The sequence below is a fragment of the Nicotiana tabacum genome, chromosome 8, assembly GCF_000715075.1.
Source record: "Nicotiana tabacum cultivar K326 chromosome 8, ASM71507v2, whole genome shotgun sequence".
NCBI classification, from domain to species: domain Eukaryota; kingdom Viridiplantae; phylum Streptophyta; class Magnoliopsida; order Solanales; family Solanaceae; genus Nicotiana; species Nicotiana tabacum.
The window spans coordinates 108,544,073-108,566,739 of record NC_134087.1 but is presented as its reverse complement, the minus strand read 5'-3'; the positions used below and the strand labels follow the sequence as shown (position 1 = coordinate 108,566,739).

General features: G+C 38.8%; 2 protein-coding genes across 4 annotated transcripts; one reads left to right on the top strand and one right to left on the bottom strand.

The window, feature by feature from the left end:
* The first annotated feature begins 1,548 nt into the window (after positions 1-1,548).
* On the top strand, positions 1,549-6,098 carry LOC107774050 (protein TOC75-3, chloroplastic). The gene is made up of 7 exons (XM_016593509.2): positions 1,549-2,815; positions 3,589-3,810; positions 3,907-4,014; positions 4,122-4,313; positions 4,589-4,837; positions 5,230-5,484; positions 5,634-6,098. The coding sequence occupies exons 1-7, from the start codon at positions 1,649-1,651 to the stop codon at positions 5,871-5,873; spliced, it is 2,433 nt and encodes an 810-aa protein (XP_016448995.2). The 5' UTR covers positions 1,549-1,648; the 3' UTR covers positions 5,874-6,098.
* Positions 6,099-7,011: 913 nt separating this feature from the next.
* Positions 7,012-10,571, bottom strand: LOC107774049 (transcription factor PCL1). Of its 3 annotated transcripts, none has more exons than XM_016593506.2 (2): positions 9,378-10,570; positions 7,012-7,656 (listed from the first exon to the last, which is right to left on the bottom strand). In XM_016593506.2, exon 1 carries the CDS (start codon positions 10,325-10,327, stop codon positions 9,392-9,394), a length of 936 nt encoding a protein of 311 aa, XP_016448992.1. In that variant the 5' UTR covers positions 10,328-10,570; the 3' UTR covers positions 7,012-7,656; positions 9,378-9,391. The 3 variants fall into 3 exon arrangements, with proteins under 3 accessions (XP_016448992.1, XP_016448994.1, XP_016448993.1); XM_016593508.2 differs by lacking the exon at positions 7,012-7,656 and adding an exon at positions 8,059-8,431 and having other exon boundaries at positions 9,378-10,571; XM_016593507.2 differs by lacking the exon at positions 7,012-7,656 and adding an exon at positions 8,059-8,426.
* Between the last annotated feature and the right edge of the window lie 12,096 nt (positions 10,572-22,667).

The window sequence follows — 22,667 nt, the reverse complement described above, 5'->3', positions numbered from 1 at the left end:
CTCGTTGTATTCCATGTATTTTATTGTATTCACTGTCTTTTTTTCATTGTATTTCAACGTATCCCGTTGTATTCTATGTATTTCATTGTATTGTCTCACTATATGCCATGAATGTATTCATATGTTTTTTTAATTAATATAATTTATGTATTCAGATGTATTATATACTTTTTCTGAAAATTGCTATGTTTTTGAGATATTTTTCGATTGAGAATCTTTTTTACACAAGGAAATACAAATTTTGTGTGTTATAATTGAGTTTGTTGAGGTATATTAGGAGCCTATTATGTTAATTGATTCACTTTCCATTTAAAAAATAGTGTAATTCCCTGTTTCACGCCGTGAATGCAGTCGAATACAATAATCTGTCTAGCTATAATCTCATGCTTCACGCCATGAATACAGTCGAATACACTTGAATACAATAACTGATTAGCTGGACTTCCCTGATTCACGCCTATTTTTGCTACTGTATTCATGGATACAGTAGCTTAAATACACATAATACATCTTATAACAACAAAAAACGTATCTACAATCTGTACTTCTTGAACATGATGTCAGAGACCTTGTGATGAACTCGATATTTCACTTTTGATTCGTGGGCCAGGATCCATATTAATGTAAAAATTGCACGGGCGCCCTATTTGGTCGCCCCAATTTAACCTATACCCATTTTTTTTAAAACTTTTAACTTGTACCCACTTTTTAAACAACTTCAGCTCCCTTTCTTCTCCGCTTCAGTACCTCACCAGAAGAAAGCAAGGATCTAGATTGAGATTGATATGCATAAAAACAACATCACAAGCTGTGCAAAAGCTACCCTTTCACGTTCTTACTTTATTTTTTAGCTTTTCTTTTTTCCCTTCGAGAATTGGAATGACTGCTTTAGCTCTCTCCTCTGCTTTCTACCCACTAATCCAATCCCCCATATGATACATGTATATATCCCTCTCTGACCTTTATTTTTTTCTTGTGCCTTTCACGTTTTTAATTAATTTAAAAATATTTATACCTGCCTAGCTAATACAATACGAGCAACTGTATGTAATATTAATAGGTGGTAAAAAAACTTCAGTTGTAGTATGTAATATTAATAGGTCGTAAAAAACCTCAGCTCTAGTATGTAATATTAACATGTGGTAAAAAAACTTCAGCTCTAGAGCTGAAGTTTCTCATTTACAACACAAAAACTTCAGCTCTAGTATGTAATATTAATAGGTGGTTTTGTGTTGTAACTGGAAACTTCAGCTCTAGTATGTAATATTAATAGGTGGTAAAAAAAATTTCAACTCTAGAGCTGAAGTTTCCCATTTACAACACAAAAACTTCAGCTCTAGAGCTGAACTTCAAACCCGACTACTAGAATGTTGAAGTTTTGCGTGATTGTTTTTGATACTTCAGCCCCGTATGCTGAAGTTATGCGAAAAAGCGGGTACGCTTGCAATTTTTTTTGCAAAGCGAGCACAAATTATAATGTGGCACAAAAAGCGGGTATAGATGCAAATGCCCGTATTAATTGGACGCTAAAGCCCATTAGTGCAATCTGGGTCCAATCTGAAATATCATTACCACTTCATTTCAATACCCTTTCTCAGAGTGTTGAACTTTACCGCCTCGATTTCTTCACTCTCCATTATCTTCTACAATGGCGTCCATCGCCGCTCCTGGTCTCGCACTTTCCGTCCACCGTTCACACCGCCGGCTCACTCCTGCCACCGCAACCACCACCACTGCTGCCTCTGTCCCTTCACTTACAATCAAATCCAAGCATCCTACATTCCCTTCCTCCCAAAACCCTAAACCCTCATCCTCACGCCCCCGCGACAATTTTGACATTTTGGGCTCGAAAAAGCTCCAAAATATCGTAAAAACCACCGCAGCCATTGGCTGTGGTCTCTACGCGCTCTCCAACGGCGTGTCCAACGCTAAACTCAGCGGAAACGGTGGCGGCGGCTCCTCCGGTGGTTCTGGCGGTGGTGGTGGAGGGGGAGGTGGCGGAGATAGCTTCTGGTCGAAGATTTTCTCTCCAGCGGCTATTGCTGGAGAAGAAGAATCACAGGAATGGGATTCTCACGGCTTGCCGGCGAATATTGTGGTACAACTGAACAAACTAAGCGGGTTCAAGAAGTACAAGGTCTCCGACATCATGTTCCTCGATCGCCGCCGCGGGTCAACGGTAGGGACGGAGGATTCCTTCTTCGAAATGGTGTCTCTACGGCCAAATGGTGTCTACACGAAGGCGCAGCTCACTAAAGAGCTGGAAACCCTAGCTACCAGTGGAATGTTCGAGAAAGTTGATCTAGATGCAAAAACAAACCCTAATGGAACAGTCGGAGTTACGATATCCTTTTTAGAAAGCACGTGGCAGTCAGCTGATAGATTTAGGTGTATCAATGTGGGCCTAATGCCACAGTCTAAGCCCATTGAAATGGATCCAGACATGACTGAGAAGGAGAAATTGGAGTATTACAGGAGCCAGGAGAAGGATTATAGGAGGAGGATTGAAAGGTCAAGGCCATGTTTGTTGCCGCCACCCGTGCAAAGGGAGATTTTGCAGATGTTGAGGGAGCAAGGGGCAGTTAGTGCTAGGTTGTTGCAGAAGATTAGGGATAGAGTGCAGCAGTGGTATCATGAGAATGGTTACGCGTGCGCCCAAGTTGTGAATTTTGGGAATTTGAATACTAAGGAGGTGGTTTGTGAGGTGGTGGAAGGGGATATTACTCAAATGGTCGTTCAGTTTCAGGATAAGCTGGGAAATGTATGTGAGGGAAACACTCAATATCCGGTTGTCCGGAGAGAATTGCCTAGGCAGGTAAAAGATACAAAGTCAATCCATTAATTAGTCCTATATCCCAAATTAGTTACTGTCATCAATATGAATCCCGTTATGTTCCATTTCATTCAAATAGTTAAGGCAAAAAAGGGGTTTTGTAAAATAGAACCTCATTATATCTCACGTTTATCCTTGCATGGACTTACAAGATGAATAAAAGAACTGTTCTTTCTGAAATACAAGAGATTTTGTTCAATTTAATTGTCTTACAGAAAAGGAATAAAAGAAATCCTTTCTGAAAATGCTGTGGACTTTGGTTTCTGTGTACAATCTGATTGGTGTCATTGTACATAGAGAGGAAATGATTGTTTTTAAGTTTTCAGACCTGAATGACAGTCTACCTACGCCAGTTATGCTTTCAAGTTATTGGTACTCTTTCATTAATGCCAGTTGTGTTTGGTTAGCTTCACTACTTAAGCATGAGTTTGATGGGTCATACTTGTCGTTTAAAGTTTTATGTTGCTATTGGGCTGAAGGAGCTACTGCAGTAATTTTCTGCATTCTCGTTTTAATTAAACTTCTAGTACATGTTGAATTTCATAATTCTGCTGATTTGGAGCATGCCTACTGGTCCTACATCTTTTGGTGGTTCTTTTTCAATACTGTGGAATCGTAGAGAAATCTGATTAAATATCTCTGTACATCAATGTAACATTGTACGTGTATATTTCAATGCTAGTATATTATGTTTTGTCATGCATTTGAATACAATTTGGGACTAACATGGCTCTCAAATGTGTGTGATACTTCAGCTTCGTCAAGGACAAGTTTTCAACATTGAAGCTGGAAAACAGGCTTTGAGAAATATAAATTCTCTAGCTCTCTTCTCTAATATTGAAGTCAACCCTCGCCCAGATGAAAAGAATGAGGGAGGGATAATTGTTGAAATTAAGCTCAAGGAGTTGGAACAGAAGTCAGCTGAAGTCAGTACTGAATGGAGCATTGTCCCTGGACGTGGAGGTCGCCCCACATTGGTACACCATTAAGCATCTCGACTGCATGGTTTTGATATGGATTATAACTGTTAGTTCACTGCTAAATGCCTTCCTTTTCTGTATTATGGCATTCAGGCTTCAATTCAACCTGGTGGAACTGTTTCATTTGAGCATCGGAATCTTAAGGGGCTCAATCGGTCAATTCTTGGTTCTGTGACTACCAGTAACTTCCTCAATCCTCAGGTGATTGTTCTTTTTTATTTCATTGCTGATGCTTTTGGTTTGTTTTTTTAATCCTTTTTCCAGTGGCTTAAACCTTAGCAACAATCCCTGTCTAATTTGTTTTACAGGATGATCTTGCTTTTAAGTTAGAGTATGTTCATCCGTATTTGGATGGTGTTTACAATTCGCGAAACCGTACGCTTAAAGCTAGCTGCTTCAACAGCAGGAAGTTGAGTCCTGTCTTTACTGGGGGCCCTGGAGTAGATGAAGTCCCTCCTATATGGGTTGATCGCGCTGGACTTAAAGCCAACATTACTGAGGTAGGGCCAATACTGATACAAGTGTGATGCATCTGCTAGCAGGTCTCTATCATTTAGTGTTTGTCGGCTTTGCGGGAACCTTTGTAGAATTTGATGATCAATAGTAAAATTCAAATTAAAAAAAGAATATCTCTCTTAGGTACGTATATGACTTATTAAATCTAAGAAAGTTTGTAGCTATGGCATCACAGAGAGCTCTGTTTGGGACTTGTAAGAAGTTCATGTAGGTATTATATAATTACGCAATTTGATGCTTAACTGTATATTTGCTGCAGAATTTCACTCGTCAGAGTAAATTCACCTATGGACTTGTGATGGAAGAGATAACAACACGCGATGAAAGCAGCCATATTTCTTCTCGTGGGCAGAGGGTACTGCCAAGTGGTGGAATTAGTGCAGATGGGCCTCCCACAACGCTTAGTGAAACTGGCATTGACCGCATGGCATTTTTACAAGCTAACATCACACGAGATAACACCAAATTTGTAAATGGGACAATTGTTGGTGAGAGGAATGTCTTCCAGGTGAGATTAGCTTTTTGTATTCTTTTTGGATTTTACTGAATTCATTTTCTTTTGCAAATCAAAATGGAAGTAGCTTTTGGTCTTTATTAATAGATATTACCACATTATCTACTGCCAGTCCTATTTTAAAATACTGCCAGTCATATATGTCATATATTTCTTTCATCTGAGGGCATCTCATTTGTTCCTCATGAAGCAAGTTTTCAACGTTTATCAATTGACTGTTACCCATGCTCTAGATTTTCATATACCTTTTTACCGTTGTAGCTACTCTGATAAATTATCTCATTTGTTGTGAAAAATGTATGAGATATGAATGGTGTCTTCTGGAACTAATTATTGGTTAAATTTCTTTTATGGACTCTTGTCTAATATTTAATATTGCGTTACAGGTTGATCAAGGACTTGGAATTGGCAGTAAGTTCCCATTCTTTAACCGCCACCAGCTGACAATGACCCGATTTGTCCAGCTGAAGCAAGTAGAAGAAGGCGTTGGTAAGGCTCCGCCACCTGTCCTAGTCCTCCATGGCCACTATGGTGGATGTGTTGGAGATCTTCCCAGTTATGATGCTTTCACACTTGGGGGACCTTATTCAGTGAGGGGCTACAATATGGGAGAGATAGGTGCAGCTAGAAATATACTGGAGGTATGTATGGTTTCTCTATCAAAGCTATGATGTGAACTTATTTCTCTCATTTTTTCTTGAAGTGCTACTTGGCCATAGCTAGACAATTGCTTGTGCAAAACTTATGTTTGATAAATGTCTTTTATCTAATGTATTGATGCTACCTTCAGCTGGCTGCTGAGATGCGGATACCTGTGAGAAACACACATGTCTATGCATTTGCAGAACATGGAAATGATCTTGGGAGTTCAAAAGATGTCAAAGGAAACCCAACAGAGGTTTATAGGCGGATGGGTCATGGCTCCTCGTATGGAGTTGGCGTGAAACTAGGCTTAGTACGAGCAGAATATGCTTTTGACCACAATTCTGGGACTGGAGCAATATTTTTCCGTTTTGGAGAGAGATTCTAGTTTCAGATTCCTTGGCCAGATTCTTTTTTTGCAGCTAGTCAGACCTATGAGTTAAGAACTGCACGGTTCTGAGTTTGAACTTCAGTTATGTCTTAAAATGTTGTTTGCTAAAAGATCGGCTATAATTGTGGTTAGAACCTTTTCGAAAGTGAGTATTCCGTAGCTTTTTTGCTCGTGTAAGCAAAATATGTTAATATAGTAATTTGTGCATTTTCTTTCTTCTCATATTTTTTTTCCTACTGGGGATGGCTTGAAATAACTATATTTTGTCTGATCTTGTCCTCTGAATGCATGAGTTATTTTTTCAGAAACATTTTGACGGGGTAAATGGGATTTGGAGTTGTTCTGTGAAGTAGTTTCATTCTTAAATCTGCAATTCTACATTTCGTGTTCATTTTGCTAGATTATTTTCAGAAGAGGTGTAATATATTTTCAATAAATTAAGAATAATCTGTGAAATACTTTCAATACCTTACCAAAAGCGAAGGGTCACCTAGTTTCAGTGGACCTGCGACTAAGTAGGAAGGATGCCACAAGGTAACCAGCTTATTTGTACGAATCTATTTGAGCAAGATATACCATGCAGTCCTTAACGAAGGCATTTAATCAATCAGATCACTGTTTCCATCCCATATGCTTATTGTTTGTAATCCGAGAACACCGGGGAAAGCAGGACTATAAGCGACTATTATAATCAGTTAATCCAGTGACATTCATTCCGCAAGAAGTCACAACCAAGTGATGCAAGGCAATTGTCTCCTACCTCTAGTAAGACGTAATGGTGATAACTAGCAATTCACAACCGACAACCAGAGGCAAAGCAGAAGAATATCGAGCTTTACAAAATTGGGACATCTGATGGTCGTACTTATCAGATAATCAATCTTAAGCAGAAAAATTATTACCCTTTATTGTGAATGTCTGAATGATATATTGACTTGCTCCAAGTTCTACGTGTTAGGTTCGTATATTTCTTTGCTTTATAAGCACCTGTACAATACACAGATGATAATACCTGCAATCAAGTCCTGTCTTACAGTTTCAGAAGGCTAGAGTATATCAGTATATGCATGTGGACACTGAAGCGATTAAGAAACCAATGGCTAAAGAAGCACGCCACTTGTATCTTTAAACAATCTGTCTGTAAAGAATGACATCCATTATGTAGTAGCACAAGTACAACTTGTAGTCATACTTAAACATGTGGAGCATATATGAGAAGCAACTCTAAATATTCATGATAGAAAAACCATTAAGAACACAAAACACGTATTGGCTCAGCCACCAAATAACCAAAATATAGAAAAACCTTATGCATCAAAGGGGAATGGCTGTATTCTAACAAGAAGATGAAACACAGGGAGGGGCAGTATATCTTCACACATAGCAGAGAAGAAATTTCTTCTCCACCATTCTTGAGTATGCGTTTGGAGCTATGGATTTCCCCACGTTTTCTGAAACTGCAATACAAATCCGGAATAGAGTACTGCTTCATCCCATAATCTCCTTACCCTCTATATCCAACAAAAGTTGCAAACCTTGATGCTCAATAGAGAAAATTAAGCAGACATAGGGAGAGAGAAACCACACCTCACCAGAAACACAATGTCAACTCGGTGTAGTCTAATAGAGGATTTACTTGCCTCCAATCATCAGAATTTTTTTTGTCTATAGTATTCATCAAGGACCAAATAAAGATCCAGATGGAGCTGTGCAGGGAAAGGATCAGTAATAATGGAAGGTTCCGAGCAGAACAAATGGAGGCACCAGTGCTCTCATGGAACTGTGAACAATGTGATGCACATCATCAATAATTCTCAAAGATTAATCCCATATGGTTTTAGTAGCACAGTAGACGAGCAGAGAAATCTATGCAACAATATGAGGATGAGATGTAGAATTACTTAATTCAACTAGACAACACAAGAGTTTCAGTTACTTGATCCTCCCAAAGATAGTTGTTTCATGTTTGTCCTATTAGGGAAACTGCAGCAAATTATTTAGGCGAATTAAGAAACTATATGCCAGAACCACCTCCAATGATATGTAACAACATGAAGTGGTTCCAATTACTACTGAATTTAAAGCAAGCACAAAACTTAGGAGCTATACACAAAATATGGAGCAATTAATTGATATCTTATAGAAAGAGAGGAAAAGAAAAGAAAAGATTAGGCCCATAAAGTAGGGAGAGAAGGATAAGATTCAAATACCCCATATGTAGGGACTAGTGACAAAGTTTTAGGTATATTACTGAGTGTAGATCATTGTGGAAACGGAAGTTCAATACAACCACTACACAACATTACACCATTTATACATGCCAAAGAAACATTAAGCCATTTATCATTCAAAGGACACGTTGACGTTATATTAACAATTTGCTGCTGCTGGATGAAGCAGATTTGAGGGAAAAGACCACTAAAATGCATCGCAAGGATGGATTGAACCAAATGTCTTCTGCTGTCTAACTCAAATTTGTCCCAAATTTTTCCAGAGTACACCTCACGATATCTACCATGATTTTCCATGCTCAAAAGACACATGGAAGGTCTGCACTACACATGAAGTTACAAAGAGAACCTATTAGTAAAGATCAATAAGACATAAGTACATGTAAGCAGGGACGCCACCTAACATTTTTTTTTTTGATGACCGAGAAATCCGTCTGGGGCCGATCCTTTGGACCAACCGCAGCCTTCGAAACTCGGTGGATAATGGGCCCGTCCCTCTACCCTTCTCCACTTAAATACCAGGCTTTGCTTTTGCATGGTCGCCACCTAACATTTTAGTATGCATAGAATGCTGAAACTGGTCTGTGAAAGCATCTTTGTTCGCTCAGTAATCCTAGATAAAGGTTTATCATGAATCAATGCAACTCTCCTATTTACCTGTCCCTCCATCTTAATTTGCATAATGAATGGCAATGAAGTTACTTCTAATATTTTACTTATTGCAGCTGTAGAACAGACATATTCACCAATACGATCTGCTCTGGGCAATAATTTGTTTACATGGCAATAATCCCTCATATGAAGTTTTGACTGATGCCATTTTGCCCAGTCTAACTTCCATATAAAATGTCCAATGTCCCAAACACTCTTCTAGTAGTTTACTTCTAGTTCTAGAGCCAAAAATGAAATCTGCTAGATATTACAGCAACAACAAACCCAATAATTTCCCACAAGTGGGGTGTGGGAAATCTGCTAGATATTGTAGCTTTAAAACCCAATAATAAATTTTACAAGCTATATTAAAGTAGTTTTCAGCTTTATTAAGTTTCACAACCAAGTATATTAAATAATCACAAACCCGGACAGCACTCAAGATCTATGAACTATGAGTAGCGGGTCAATCCTATGTTGTTTCCCTCACTTCCAGAAAAATCACGAATTCACCCCCAAGTTGTATATGAACACAAACATATAGACAGCACTATCGACAATACAGGAGGAAAAAGCAAATAACAGACATTACAATGAGTTCTTCTGTTAGATATATTACCTTAGCCAGTACAGCTACTTATCATTAGAAGTAACAGGATGATAGTAACCAAAATTATTCCCAGACCATTCCCGCTGTTGTTGCATCATACTGTACTGATGATGAAATCCAACTGATGGTCCACCCCCATACCCAACAGGCATGCCTCCTTTGGCCATTCCAATCATCGGCATCTGCACCATTTGCGGCGGGTATGGCATCTGAGTCGGCATTCCCACGTGGCCATTAGTATTACGCAGGTGATGACCAGTCTCACCGGACTCACGCAAACTCTGCTTCACCGGCGTGGAATTAACCAAATGATCAGAAGAAGAAGGCCCCTCATTTCCCTGTCTCTTCATATATAATCTATACTTCTGTAAATGACTCGCCACGTTCTCTCGCGTCAGTCCTTCCACATTCATAAGCTGCATAATCGTCTTCGGCACAGCGTTTTTGATACCTAAGTGGGCCACCACTTCAATAAAACGCTTGTGTAGCTGCGGCGTCCAAACAAGCCTTGCCCGTTTATTCAGCGTCTTATTAGCCGACGAATCATCTGCACAATTTTCGTTACACAGAGCAGAATCAATCTCTTCGGTGCCTCCGGATTCAACCCTCCGGAGCTTCCTCGGGTCGGATCCCTCTCTCGTTAGATCCGTTTCGTCTTTTTCAGTAACAGTCGTCTCCTCATTGAACGGCTTGAAATTTAAGTTATTCATTGAAGACATATCCTGCGAGTGCCATCTCTGGAGGGAAGAAAAAGTATTCTGAGAAGCGCGATTTACATCAGTCATGGATTTTGAGGATTCCGGCGAGATTCTGAACGCAGAAGCAAGTTCGGCCGGAATCAACTGCAGAGTCAACGGCGTGAGATCGTCGGCGCCGGGAAGTCCAACCTCCCACAAAACTCTGTCATCATTATTACCACCGCTAGAATCGTACTCAGAAAGCTTCACTTTTTCACCCATGGTAGCTAGCTGGTTACAGAAAAGTTGTTCAACTGGACAAAATTCACACTCTTAGGGTTCTTCCTTAATTCCTGTTAATGCAAGTTAAATTAAATCTTCGGCGGGACAGAGCAGCAGATATCGATTTGATGAAGATATGCCGAAGGATTTCAAAGGCTTATTGGTGAAGGAAAGAAAATGGAGGAGAAGAAGATAGGGGAAGTGGGAAAGGGATAGGTGGAGGAAAATGGAAATAAACAGAAGTTGGCAAAAGGTAGATAAGCGTGAAAAAAGTACAATATCTGATTGCCAGCGTGGATGTCCTGACCAGATATTTTTAGATCTTTTTGTGTCTGGAGGCTGGATTTAGTTTTAATTCATTTTCTTTATTAAAGAAATTGAAAAAAATAGTACTATCATAATGATATTTTAGTTTTATTAGAATACAAATTTTGAATTAATTATGATGCTTGAGAACCTAATCATTATAGTTTTAAATAAAATCGTCTTTGTGTTTCAACCAAACATGTTTAGATTCTTATTTCGATTTTGAAAACGTTTTAAATCAACGACCGTTTTAACTGTTTCATTTTGATATAGTGGGGTTTGATTGGATTAATTAGTGGATATATTTGAGTGTTGGAATAATTTAGTTCTATTATTTTCTAATAGTAGAAAAATAGGATATAAACTTCAAGAAACACGAAACAATCAAATAGAAGAACTTAACTGAAAGTAAGGTAAAGTACAATCAGTGATTAAGTGGAAGTAGCACTAGCATCTAGAAGCGAGCCCAAACCTTTTTGATGCTTTTTTTTTTTTGAGACAAAAAACACGTTTTTAATGTTACAAAAAAAATGTTACGTAATTAAGTAAAATATAGTATACTACTGTATTTTATTTAAATTTTTTTTTTATTAATTCGCAGCACTATATTACGTTTTACTTATAAGCAGTACATCACATTTGTTTTTTTTGTAAAACGCAGTATAATAATACGTTTTACCTGAAACGCACTATTATACAGCGTTTTACTCTGATTTTTGGCCCCACCAATTAACTGACATAACAATAATTCAAATACATAAAACATAGTATTGTACTGCGTTTTACATAGAAAAATTCTCGGACTTACCTTATTTAAAGGCGGTTCAATTTTATGAAAATCCATTCAAACTTTCGTTCATACTTCTCTCTTCTTCTTATCAATCATTTTTTTACAATGTCTGAAGTGCCAAAAATAAGGGTTTCACTATATTGGGGGGTTGAGGTTGTGTTGGAGAATAACTCTGTGAGGTATAGCTCACCTCCACAGTGTCATGTTAAATTGCCGCTTACTATGAAGTACGATAAATTGGTATCGTTGTTACGTACAAAAATGAGTGATAGGAGGTGTTCGGTTAACCTTAAAGTAACCGATAGATTTCCGTATTCAGTGACTCCGCAGGGGTTTGCTTATTATTCTAAGTTTAACATCGAGGATGATGAAACTCTTAGAGATTTTTTGCGTATTTCGGATGAATACAGGGAATTTATTGTAATAAAATTATTGGAAATGTACGTCAAGGTGGAAGACGTTCCCAATAATGAGGGCGTGCATAGTAGGGATAACCCCCAGTCATCAGGTGGTTATTCTGGAGCAGTTTTTACCGGACAGATTGCTGATGAAAGAGCTTGCCTTGATTTAAACTTGTCACCACCGGCGAAAGAGCAGCCACAAAATAATTTTTTGACTTTATATAATCAACAAGACGACTGGTAAACTTCAATTTTACTACGCTTTAGCGATGTTTATTTTATGTTTTAATTAGATTTGTATTAACACTCATATTTTTTATAGGGGTACCGTCCGGATATGAATTTTACAAGTTATGACCCCGCCCCTAGTTGGAATATGCGTAGTTCTGGAGTATTGGACCACGGTGGTCCATCCGGGAGTCATCACCAACAAGAAAATATCCATCATGAAACGTCAAGACAGTACGACTTGTAAGTAAAGTGATATAGCTATATCTAAGGTATTTATCTAGTTGGGTAACTTATCATTTTGTTTTTTTGTGCAGTGAAAACGAGCTTCTTGAAGCTCTTGACCTCACACAGTTGCCCATAGACGACGTATTTACTTGTGATTTGGCAGATGCGCAGAGTTAGGAAGATGATAGTGATTATGACAACAATGCGGATGAGTTTGGGGATGACACACTCTTCCATGATGAGGGTGATGATGAGGAGGAAGTGAATGTTGAACCTGAGCTGACGAGGGAGCATGTTCCTCCACCTCCCGCTAGACCAAGAGTGTATGAGTCCCACGTGCCATTTCATGAGCGGAATATTCCCTACCTTGATAATTTGCCAAGCATGCCGAACGTGGATGCCCTCACAAGGGATGATGATGAATTTCGGTCAGCGATGTGGGATGAGTCTAGACCAGCTGTTCTGACAAAGGGCATGTATTTCCCCGATAAAGCTCGCCTAATTAGGGTTGTAAAAATCTACACTATAAGAGAGTGTCGTGAGATGACGGTAAGTGAGTCAACTACGGAGAAATACAAGGCTGTAAGCCGTAGAGACTTTATGGGTTGTCACTGGATATTGCGTGCCACCAAGAAGAAATCAAGTTTGTGGAAAGTCGGTAAATTTATTAGCGAGCACAGATGTGAAATGGACACATACAATGAGAATCACTTCAACTTGGATGTGGACTTGATTTCTCTTGTCTTGATTCCATATTTGGAAGTGTCCATTAGGTTCAAGATTAAAGAGTGTATTACAGCTGTCCACCAGGAGTATGGTTGTACTATAACCAAAAGAAAGGCATATCTCGGTCGCAAACGTGCCTTTGAACTTATTTATGGCGACTGGGATAAGTTTTTTTCAAATCTGCCCAGGTACATGGCCGCACTGCAATACTTTAACCCCGGAACTGTTGTTGAATGGAGGCGTGAGCGGAGTCCGGATAGACCCGAATATATTTTTAACTATGTGTTCTGGTCATTTAAACCAGTAATTGACGGTTTTGTGCATTGTCGTCCTGTTATTTCCATAGACGGTACTCATGTCTATGGAAAGTATGATATTAAGCTTTTGATTGGAGTTGCAGTAGATGCCAACATGCAAATATTTCCACTAGCTTTTGCTATATGTGCCAACGAAAGCAAAGAGACGTGGACGTTTTTTTTTGAACCACTTGAAGCAGCATATTGTCAAACAACGTTCAGGTATTTGTCTAATATCTGATCGACATGGTGGTATTTTAAGTTCTGTACATCACTTGCCTGAATGGCAGGAACCATATGCATACCACCATTACTGTGTGCGTCACCTGAAGGCTAATTTCAAGAAGAAATATCCTGAAAAGGCCTTGCATGACTTAATGTGGATGGCTGCAACTGAGCACCGGTAGTGCAAATTCACGAGGCGCATGGAAGCGATCCGGTAGTTAGAACCACGAGCCTATACTTGGTTGATGGGGCATGAGCTTCACATGTGGACATTGCATGCTGATGGCGGCAGACGATGGGGAGCCCTCACTACAAATGTATCGGAGTCATTCAATGGCTTGTTGAAGTCTGCCCGTGGTCTACCTGTCACTGCCATGGTCCGTATGACATTCAAACAGAGTGCGGAGAGGTTTGTTGAAAGACATGCAGCTGCATCAACATTGATGGACAAGGAACCTTTTAAGATGGTATGTAACAAGGACTATTTGCGCAAGCTGCAAGTACAAAAGAGAACGCGTATACAGAACCAAATGGATGTTGGTGACACCTTTTATGCGCGTAAATTTGGCATATGCTCGCAAACAGGACACGACCGTCGTAAATTTCCTTTAGATGGTGTGCGTGGCGGTGGTAATCCGGCTCCTGGTGCAAGTTCGTCGAATGTACCCAACTATCAAGGATACCCCTAGTCTTTTGTTTTGGTATTGTTTTTTGTAATACATGTTTGTATTTGTGTATGTTGCAATATATATCAAATAAACTTAGTACACATACATGTCATACATGCCACTTCAATACATGCCATACATGCCACTTCAATTAAAATAAAACATTACTACAACACAAACATAACAGGCCAACATAATAAAAATACATGAAATATGAAAAATACACTAAACACATACATGCCAATGTTTAGTGCCGGTTGCCATTTATTCTCCGCTCCAACCACTTAAATCGTTCTTCTATTTGTTTTTTTCTTCTTCTACCTCTTTCAGTTTCTCCTTCACCTCCGCAAGTTCCCGTTTATATTTTTTTTACATTCCTTTTGTGCTTCACAATTCCATTATGCTTTCTATTTTTCTTCTCCCACCTCCTTCAGTTTCGCCCTCATTTCTACAATAATTCTATCGCTTTCTCTTTGTGTTTCCCGTTGGCATAAACACATATTATGAAGAAACTGCAGTTGTTCTCTGTAGCATTCCTGATAACATGGTTTATCAACCCATTCCTCAAAATCACAAATAGGTTCGCCGGGAACCTTGTATAACTGGTTCATACAGCACCAGTAGCGGCGTCCAACTTCACCACCGTCCCAACAATTTTGCATCGAGCATTTTTTTCCACAGTTGCACTTTGGTGGACGAAGAGGTTGAGCCATTTAATGAAATATTTGCTTTTAGTAAAAAACCTTACTTTTAATGAAATATTTGCTTTTACTAATTTTTGAGCACACAAAATAACTACAATGAGTCCGTTATTTATAGGCGGAATTTAATATATAAAGCGTGGTATAGTACTGCGTTTTATAGAGTTCTCTTGTTGTTCTGAAAAAGATGAAAACCATGTGAAAAAGCTGCTTTATTGCAGAAAAATTTAATATATAAAGCGTGGTATAGTACTGCATTTTATGGAGTTGTCTTGTCGTTCTGAAAAAGATGAAAACCATGTGAAAAAGTTGTTTTATTGCAGAAAAATTTAATATATAAAGCGTGGTATAATACTGCGTTTTATGGAGTTGTCTTGTCGTTCTGAAAAAAATGAAAACTATGTGAAAAAGCTGGTTTATTGTAGAAAAAATTAATATAACGCGTGGTATAGTACTGCGTTTTATGGTTTTAGTTATCCTTTGTGCAGTGATGGTTTTAGTTCTACTGTTTGTTTTTATGTTACGTTTGCAATGTTTGTGTTTCTTGTGTACTGTTTAAGTAAAATTGTTCTTCAAACGCAATTAAAATAAAAATATTGTTAAAAGATAATTGTTACCATTATTTACATAATGCACTATTTACACAAACTAAAAACATAAGTAAATCAGTGAGTCCCGTAGCCTGTGTGCTTCAGTGCTGCTTCCGGCCTAAGTCGCATCCCCTGCCGCCCGGGTACACTATCTGGATCATCGTCATCAAGCCGCCTCTTTATGTGAGGATGTGCAGCAGCATCGACACCATAGCTGGCAGGATCGGAAGAATATGGCGTCGGGCCGTCAGCAACCTACAAAACAAGTAGTAATCTTAGCATGTGAAAAAGTATATTTGTATTGTACGTGTTGAGTCAAAATATATTTTCTCACCGTGGTCTCATCGGCCGCCTGAGTATATGCATCCGTGGTGTCCTCATCAAAGTATGTAGTGGCCTCAAAGATGGGCTGGGACATAACATACATAAGACAGTTAAAAATTAATTAATGTCAGCTCATTAAGGAAAAGAAAACAAATTGAAATTTTAAAGTAATACAAACATACCTGCCCCTGTGGTAGATCCGCATCAACCGCCGGGGATGAGGCATAACTCAAACTGCGCCCGCCATCCACGTCTCGGGTAGGCCGATCCTCAGCTGCGGTAGATGGGCATGCAAAGTACTGGTCTACATCCCTGTCGAATGTACCCGTGATAAACAATGCTCCTGACGGGGTGACCTGCGATGCTGGCAGAGATAGCTGAAGGCTGTACGAAGGCATGCTGCTGGAAGGCTCATCTATCCGAGGTATACAACCCGGTTGATCATCTCCAAGCGCCTCAACTCCAAAGTCCTCATCATGTCCCTCAACAGGTGGGTCGACAGGTGCCTCAACGCCCCCTTGCTGGGGACTACCTCCTCGCCATCCCCCGCGACCCCGTGGGGCACCCCTACCTCGTGGGGCACCCCTCCCTCGTGCCCTACCCCTGCCTCGTGGGACACCCTTACCCCGATGGTAGTCCTCTAGCGCCGCATATTGAGCCTCGTGGTCCAACTTCGCGGCATCTCTCGCCTGAAACAGGGTCCGACGAGCCAACTATGCCACCCGCCGACCATAGTCAACGACTGTAGGGATGTCGGTATGCTGATGCATCTCCTGTCCCAACTGGTAGAGGTGATGATGCCCAATAGCCTGTGAAATATTTAAAATATTAATTAAATAATGCTATATCACAATTATACGATATTAATAAGCCAAAAAACATACCAGTGCCTCGTGCCTCCCGGCGTATGGTCTGTAGTGCTCGCCAAGTACATGAATGGGGTTCTCGATAGTTAGTCGGGGTGTGACGGAGGTACCATGATTCATACAAATGAATAGTGGCCTCCTGGGTAAATGTAGGTGCTGGCAAAATACGGTTAGCTCGCTCCTCCTCCCAAATATGGACCTGTTGCTCTAGCCATCCCATATATATATCATCCATCCTGGCATGGTCATCCCGCTGATAGTGTGTAGTCACCCATCCAGGCTCCCCCGGTATAGGCTGGGGACGGTGAAATTGGCGAAGCACACGCTCTATGGCATGATACTCAACCATATCGAAGAAGATCATCGGGACGGAGGTGCTCCAAAGCAGTCGATCGACTGAGTAATAAATGGGCAGCTGAGCTAGAAACTCCTCGCTGTATGGCGTCCAGATGAACTACCAAATAATAACATAAAAGTGAGTATGCGCAACACAACTCAATTTAAAACAAGTAAGTGTAGGTACATATTTACCTGTCCGTCCACCAGCATATCTAGCACATCCCTGATAAGGTGGAGATTATGATGAGCATCGGTCCTTCGGTAGTTCCCACGCCGGAGAATCCACCTAGAAGCTAGAGGGAGAAACGGATAAGCCTCACCGGGCGCAAGTGGTGGTAGAGGTGGCTGCAACGGCATAATCTGCTGCCAGGCCCAAACCTAAGATAAAAGGTTGATGTAAAATTTATGCGTCATTTCGACCATATAGAATTCGGAATAATGAACAGAGTATTCGAAAATGTTGTCACCTGTAGGAGGGGCAGAAAACCACATATGTCCACCGCTGGGACCATGCTCGACCGACACATGCTCCTATACAGGTATGTAAGAACAGCAGCACCCCAGTTATACTTAGGTAAAACATCAAGCTGCTGAAGATGATGGAGAAAGCGCATACTCACGAGACTCCCCGAAGTGTTCGGGAACAAGACACAGCCAAAAAATAGGAGCAGCGCCAACTGCGTGTACCTCTCAATATGGAGATCCTCCGTCTCATCGGTAATGTCTGGGTGCAAAACAACCATATGATCTCTAATGGCTGACAAAGCAATGCGAATGCCCCCAGCGTCACCCTGAGGTCTATAACCAGTAAAATACCCCATCATATCCAAAAACTGTGCATGCGTCATGGATCTAATGTACTGGGGCAGTTCCACGGCCCATCCATCTACGCGCAGCCCGTATAAAACCTGAACATCCTCCAGCGTGATGGTGGCCTCTCCAGTGGGCAGTGAAAAGTGTGCGTCTCCGGTCGCCACCGCTCTACCAAGGCCGTGATGAGAGACCAATCAAGCTGCATCCGTCCAAGCTCAAAAATCGTATAGAAGCTCGTATCCTGTAGGCGCGCGACTACACGGGCATGGAAAGGGTGATCCACGATGAACTCCCACAAATCGTCAGGTCTCCTGGGGCGGAGAGCCTGCATCGATAGCTGTCCTTCCCATACAAAGGAGGACCTATGGTCGCCCTGCAACACTAGTAGCTGATCCTCGGCAGGTCCAGGATGCGCAGGCGGAGGAAAGTCCATGTCGTCTACTATAATTTAAACAAAATTAATTGTGTGTGTTAGTTTAAGGAATTAAATAATTAATTATGTTTAATATTGGACTGAATAATTATGTATAGGTTCCAAGCTCGATATTTGAGGCCCGGTAGCACCAAGTTATCCTTAATTATTATGCGTGTCAATTTCAACATTTTTAGAATTTTGTTAACTTAATAAATTAAATAATTAATTATGTTTAATATTGGACTGAATAATTATGTATGGGTTCCAAGCTCGATATTTGAGGCCCGGTAGCACCAAGTCATCCTTAATTATTATGCTTGTCAATTTCAACATTTTTAGAATTTTGCTAGTTTAAGGAATTAAATAATTAATTATGTTTAATATTGGACTGAATAATTATGTATGGGTTCCAGGATCGATATTTGAGGCCCGGTAGCACCAAGTTATCCTTAATTATTATGCGTGTAAATTTCAACATTTTTAGAATTTTGTTAGCTTAATAAATTAAATAATTAATTATGTTTAATATTGGACTGAATAATTATGTATGGGTTCCAGGCTTGATTTTTGAGGCCCGGTAGCACTGAATTATCCTTAATTATTATGCGTGTCAATTTCAACATTTTTAGAATTTTACTAGTATAAGGAATTAAATTATAAATTATTGAATTGGACTGAATAGTTATGTATGGGTTCCAGGCTCGATATTTGAGACCCGGTAGCACCAAGTTATCCTTAATTATTATGCACGTCAATTTCAACTTTTTTAGAATTTTGTTAGTTTAAGGGAATTAAATAATTAATTATGTTTAATATTGGACTAAATAATTATGTATGGGTTCCAGACTTGATATTGGAGTTAATTTTACAATATATATTAATTTGTTACTTTTGTAAATTTATTATTATAAATTAAATAATTAATTTTGTAAAGTGTAATTGGATAGAGTTTGCAGTTACTACATACTTAAACTATATAGACTCTACGCTAAAAGGTTCTACATTTTACTATGCTAAAAGGCTCTATATTTTACTATACTAAAAGGCTATATTTTACTACACTAAAAGGCTCTACATTTTACTACGCTAAAAGACTATTTATTTTACTACGCTAAAAGGTCACTATTACATATAAAAACAACTAACATAAAATACAAATATGAACAACAAACAAAATAAATAATATTAATTTTTTAACAATACAAATAATTTATCAAATTTTAACAATTTTTTGTACCAAAGCTAATAAATCAATCCGGGTATAAATAAGATACAAATTTAAACACAAACATAACACAAATTAACATGGAAACACATTAAACAATACAAATATGCATGTACTATATGAGTTTCGACATAAACAAAATTGAAATACCTCGATTTAAGTTTTTTAAATTTGATTGAAATCGAATTTTTGCACCCGAAAGAAGGAATCCAAAGCTTGTCTTGTATGTGGGACCTACACTCCTTGCTCTTTAGGTGATGGGTGGGGCCCAAATTTTTTTTTTGAAGTGTGACGCGGGGTGGACGCGGGGGGAGGGGGGAGGGGACCAGCAGAATCCGAAGAAGAAGGGGTCGTCGGTTCTGTGGTCCAAGGAAGAAGAAGGGGTTTATTTTATTAAAACAATTCGCAGTATTATACTGCGTTTTAAGTAAAACGCAATATAATACTGCGAATTGCTTTAATAATACAAAGCTGGACCCAGATTTTAAGTAAAACGCAGTATAGTACTGCGAATTAGTAAAATATTTTCTTTTTAAAATAAAACGTAGTACTATACTGTGTTTTACTTTAACGGCCAAATTTCCGTTAAAGTAAAATGCAGTATAGTACTGCATTTTACATAATTACGTAATATTTTTTTTTAACATTAGAAACATGCTTTTTGTCCAAAAAAGCATCAAAAAAGTTTCGGCCTCATCTAGAAGCTTCTCTGTTAACGTCTTGGTGCTCAGCTCAAGGTACAATAGATAACCTTATTTATATATTAGAGTGGAAACGGAAGTGTGAATTATTTTGACAATTTCTCGAACAGTATGATTACTTGTGGTTTTACCTAATATTTTCTGTCATTATCTTGAACAAACCTTACTTAGTAGGTCATTGGAAATTTACCTGTGCTTAGCATAATCACTTGAAACCTACATGTGCTCACCACGCCACTTTGAAACCTATCCGTGCTAATAATGCCACTTGGAACCTACCAGTATTTAGCACAGCCGCTGTAGGGCCAATGCACATACAAGTATATGCGCTCGATAAATAATAAAGTGATAAGAAATTATCGTTCTCAAGAGAATTTATGCTCAACTATTGTCTAAACTAAACTAGGTACGAGTTATTCGTTCAAATGGTTTTGAGGAAAATGATTGTGAATTTTACTAAACTAAAATTACTACGAAAACTACAAGTAATCAAGAGAATAAGAACGCAAACAAAGCAAACTAACAATTTAGAACAAATTTAATGAGATGGGGATATTCTGGGGTTATGAGATTTATATCTATCCTATTAAGTTTTTTGATTGATTCAATTGCTTGATCTATCTGATTTGTTGATTAACAGGGTTTATTATGCTAACGAGGTTCTTTCGACGCCTCGCCCACCTATTCACACATCTATAGAATTAGAGTTAACTAGAATACATGTATATAACCTACAATAATAACCAAGTAAGGCAACCAGAATATGTCTATCTTAACCGTGAATCTATTCCCCGATGCCCGAATTCAAGAACTTACTCTATTCAATCTTTAGTTTCACTTTCGCGTTCAACTAATGATTTGTATATAGTATTCTACTGTTAGCTACGTAGTAAAATAATTAATCACAAGATTGAACAAATAAATTAATATAATTAAATCAAGTAATATCAATAACCGTCAAACATCAATAGTCAAGAACAACCCATAACGCCAGAGCAAGAGAGGTTTTAGCCACTCATGATCATATGAATAATCAAACTATTATTTTGAATCATAAGAACTACAAATACGATATTAAGGATTGAAGATGAGATGATTTCGTGCTTGTTTGTGTTACTTAGCCCTTCTTGCCTTTAAAATACATCCAACCCCTCTTAGATATGTTTAGGGAGTATTTATAGGTTAGGGTTGACGTCTTCAAGTCCAAACTCTACAAGAAAATATTTTTCTACCGGACAGGGGGACCTGGCTAAGGCCTGGACTGGGGCGTGCTTGTTTTCTTGTAAGTCCAGGTGTGGGGCGAGATTGACCTCGCCTCTAGCCAGGTGGGGCAAGCTCTGGGGCAAGATGGACCTCATCTCTGGCCAAGTGGGGCAAGGTCTGGGGCTTGGTCCCCTCCTTGCTTTGTGTTGATTATCCTTTTGGGCTCTTTGGTTGTATTTTCAATATTATTTTGTGCAACTTTCATTCCTTTTTGAGTTCAAATGGTCCTACACATAAAATAAACTCAATTAAGCTCAAACGTCGCACAATTTATCATTAAAATACCAAAATATAAGGTAGTAACGTACTAAAATATAAAATTATAGCCAAACATCACCACCCACACTTAAACGTTGCTCATCCTCGAGTAAACCAATAATTTATTCTATCTTTGAGTACTCTACAACTTAGCACATTCAAAGCATACTACACCTATGATCATGATTGATAACAACAAATAAGCCGCATATGCATTCAACACACACATCCCATAACTCATGCGATACTTCAAAATATAGATAGCATATGCATTCAACACACACATCCCATAACTCATGCGATACTTCAAAATATAGACAACATGTTCATAACAATCTTAGCCTCAAAAAGCAACTCAATGTCACAATGCACTCGAGGCTTGAATACTCAACATCATAGAGAGGTTTGATAACCTATCCTATCTATCGTGAAATTATGTACCTCACAACAAAATAAAAAAGAATAAGCAGTCCACACATTTGAATCTCACACTCAAATACAGTTTAAGGACACATACATATGAAGAAAATCACTCACCCTTATAAAAAAGTCACATGTATGAAAATAGTACCATAGATTTGTCCATTATGTAAACTTCTGCTAATGTAGACCCGCTAAATTTAAAATCAATTAGGACTTTTTTATGGTTGTATTGTGGGCTAATGGATGAGTAAAATATATTTAAGAATAGTGAATCACTCTCATAAGCACTTTAACATACCACATAATTAACTTTAAGCATATTTTTCTTCAACCCAACTTCAATTTCACAAACAAGATCACCCCTAAAAATGTTCCTTCTTTCTTTAAGCACTACTTTAATTCACACTCACTAGCACACACAAGATCTTATTATTGCTATATTTTCTTTCTCATTGATTTTTCTTGTCCTTTTTTCTTCTTTCAACTATTATTCTCACATTTTTCTTGTATTTATAATTTTTACTGGTGGTGTATTTTTTACGATACAACTGCAC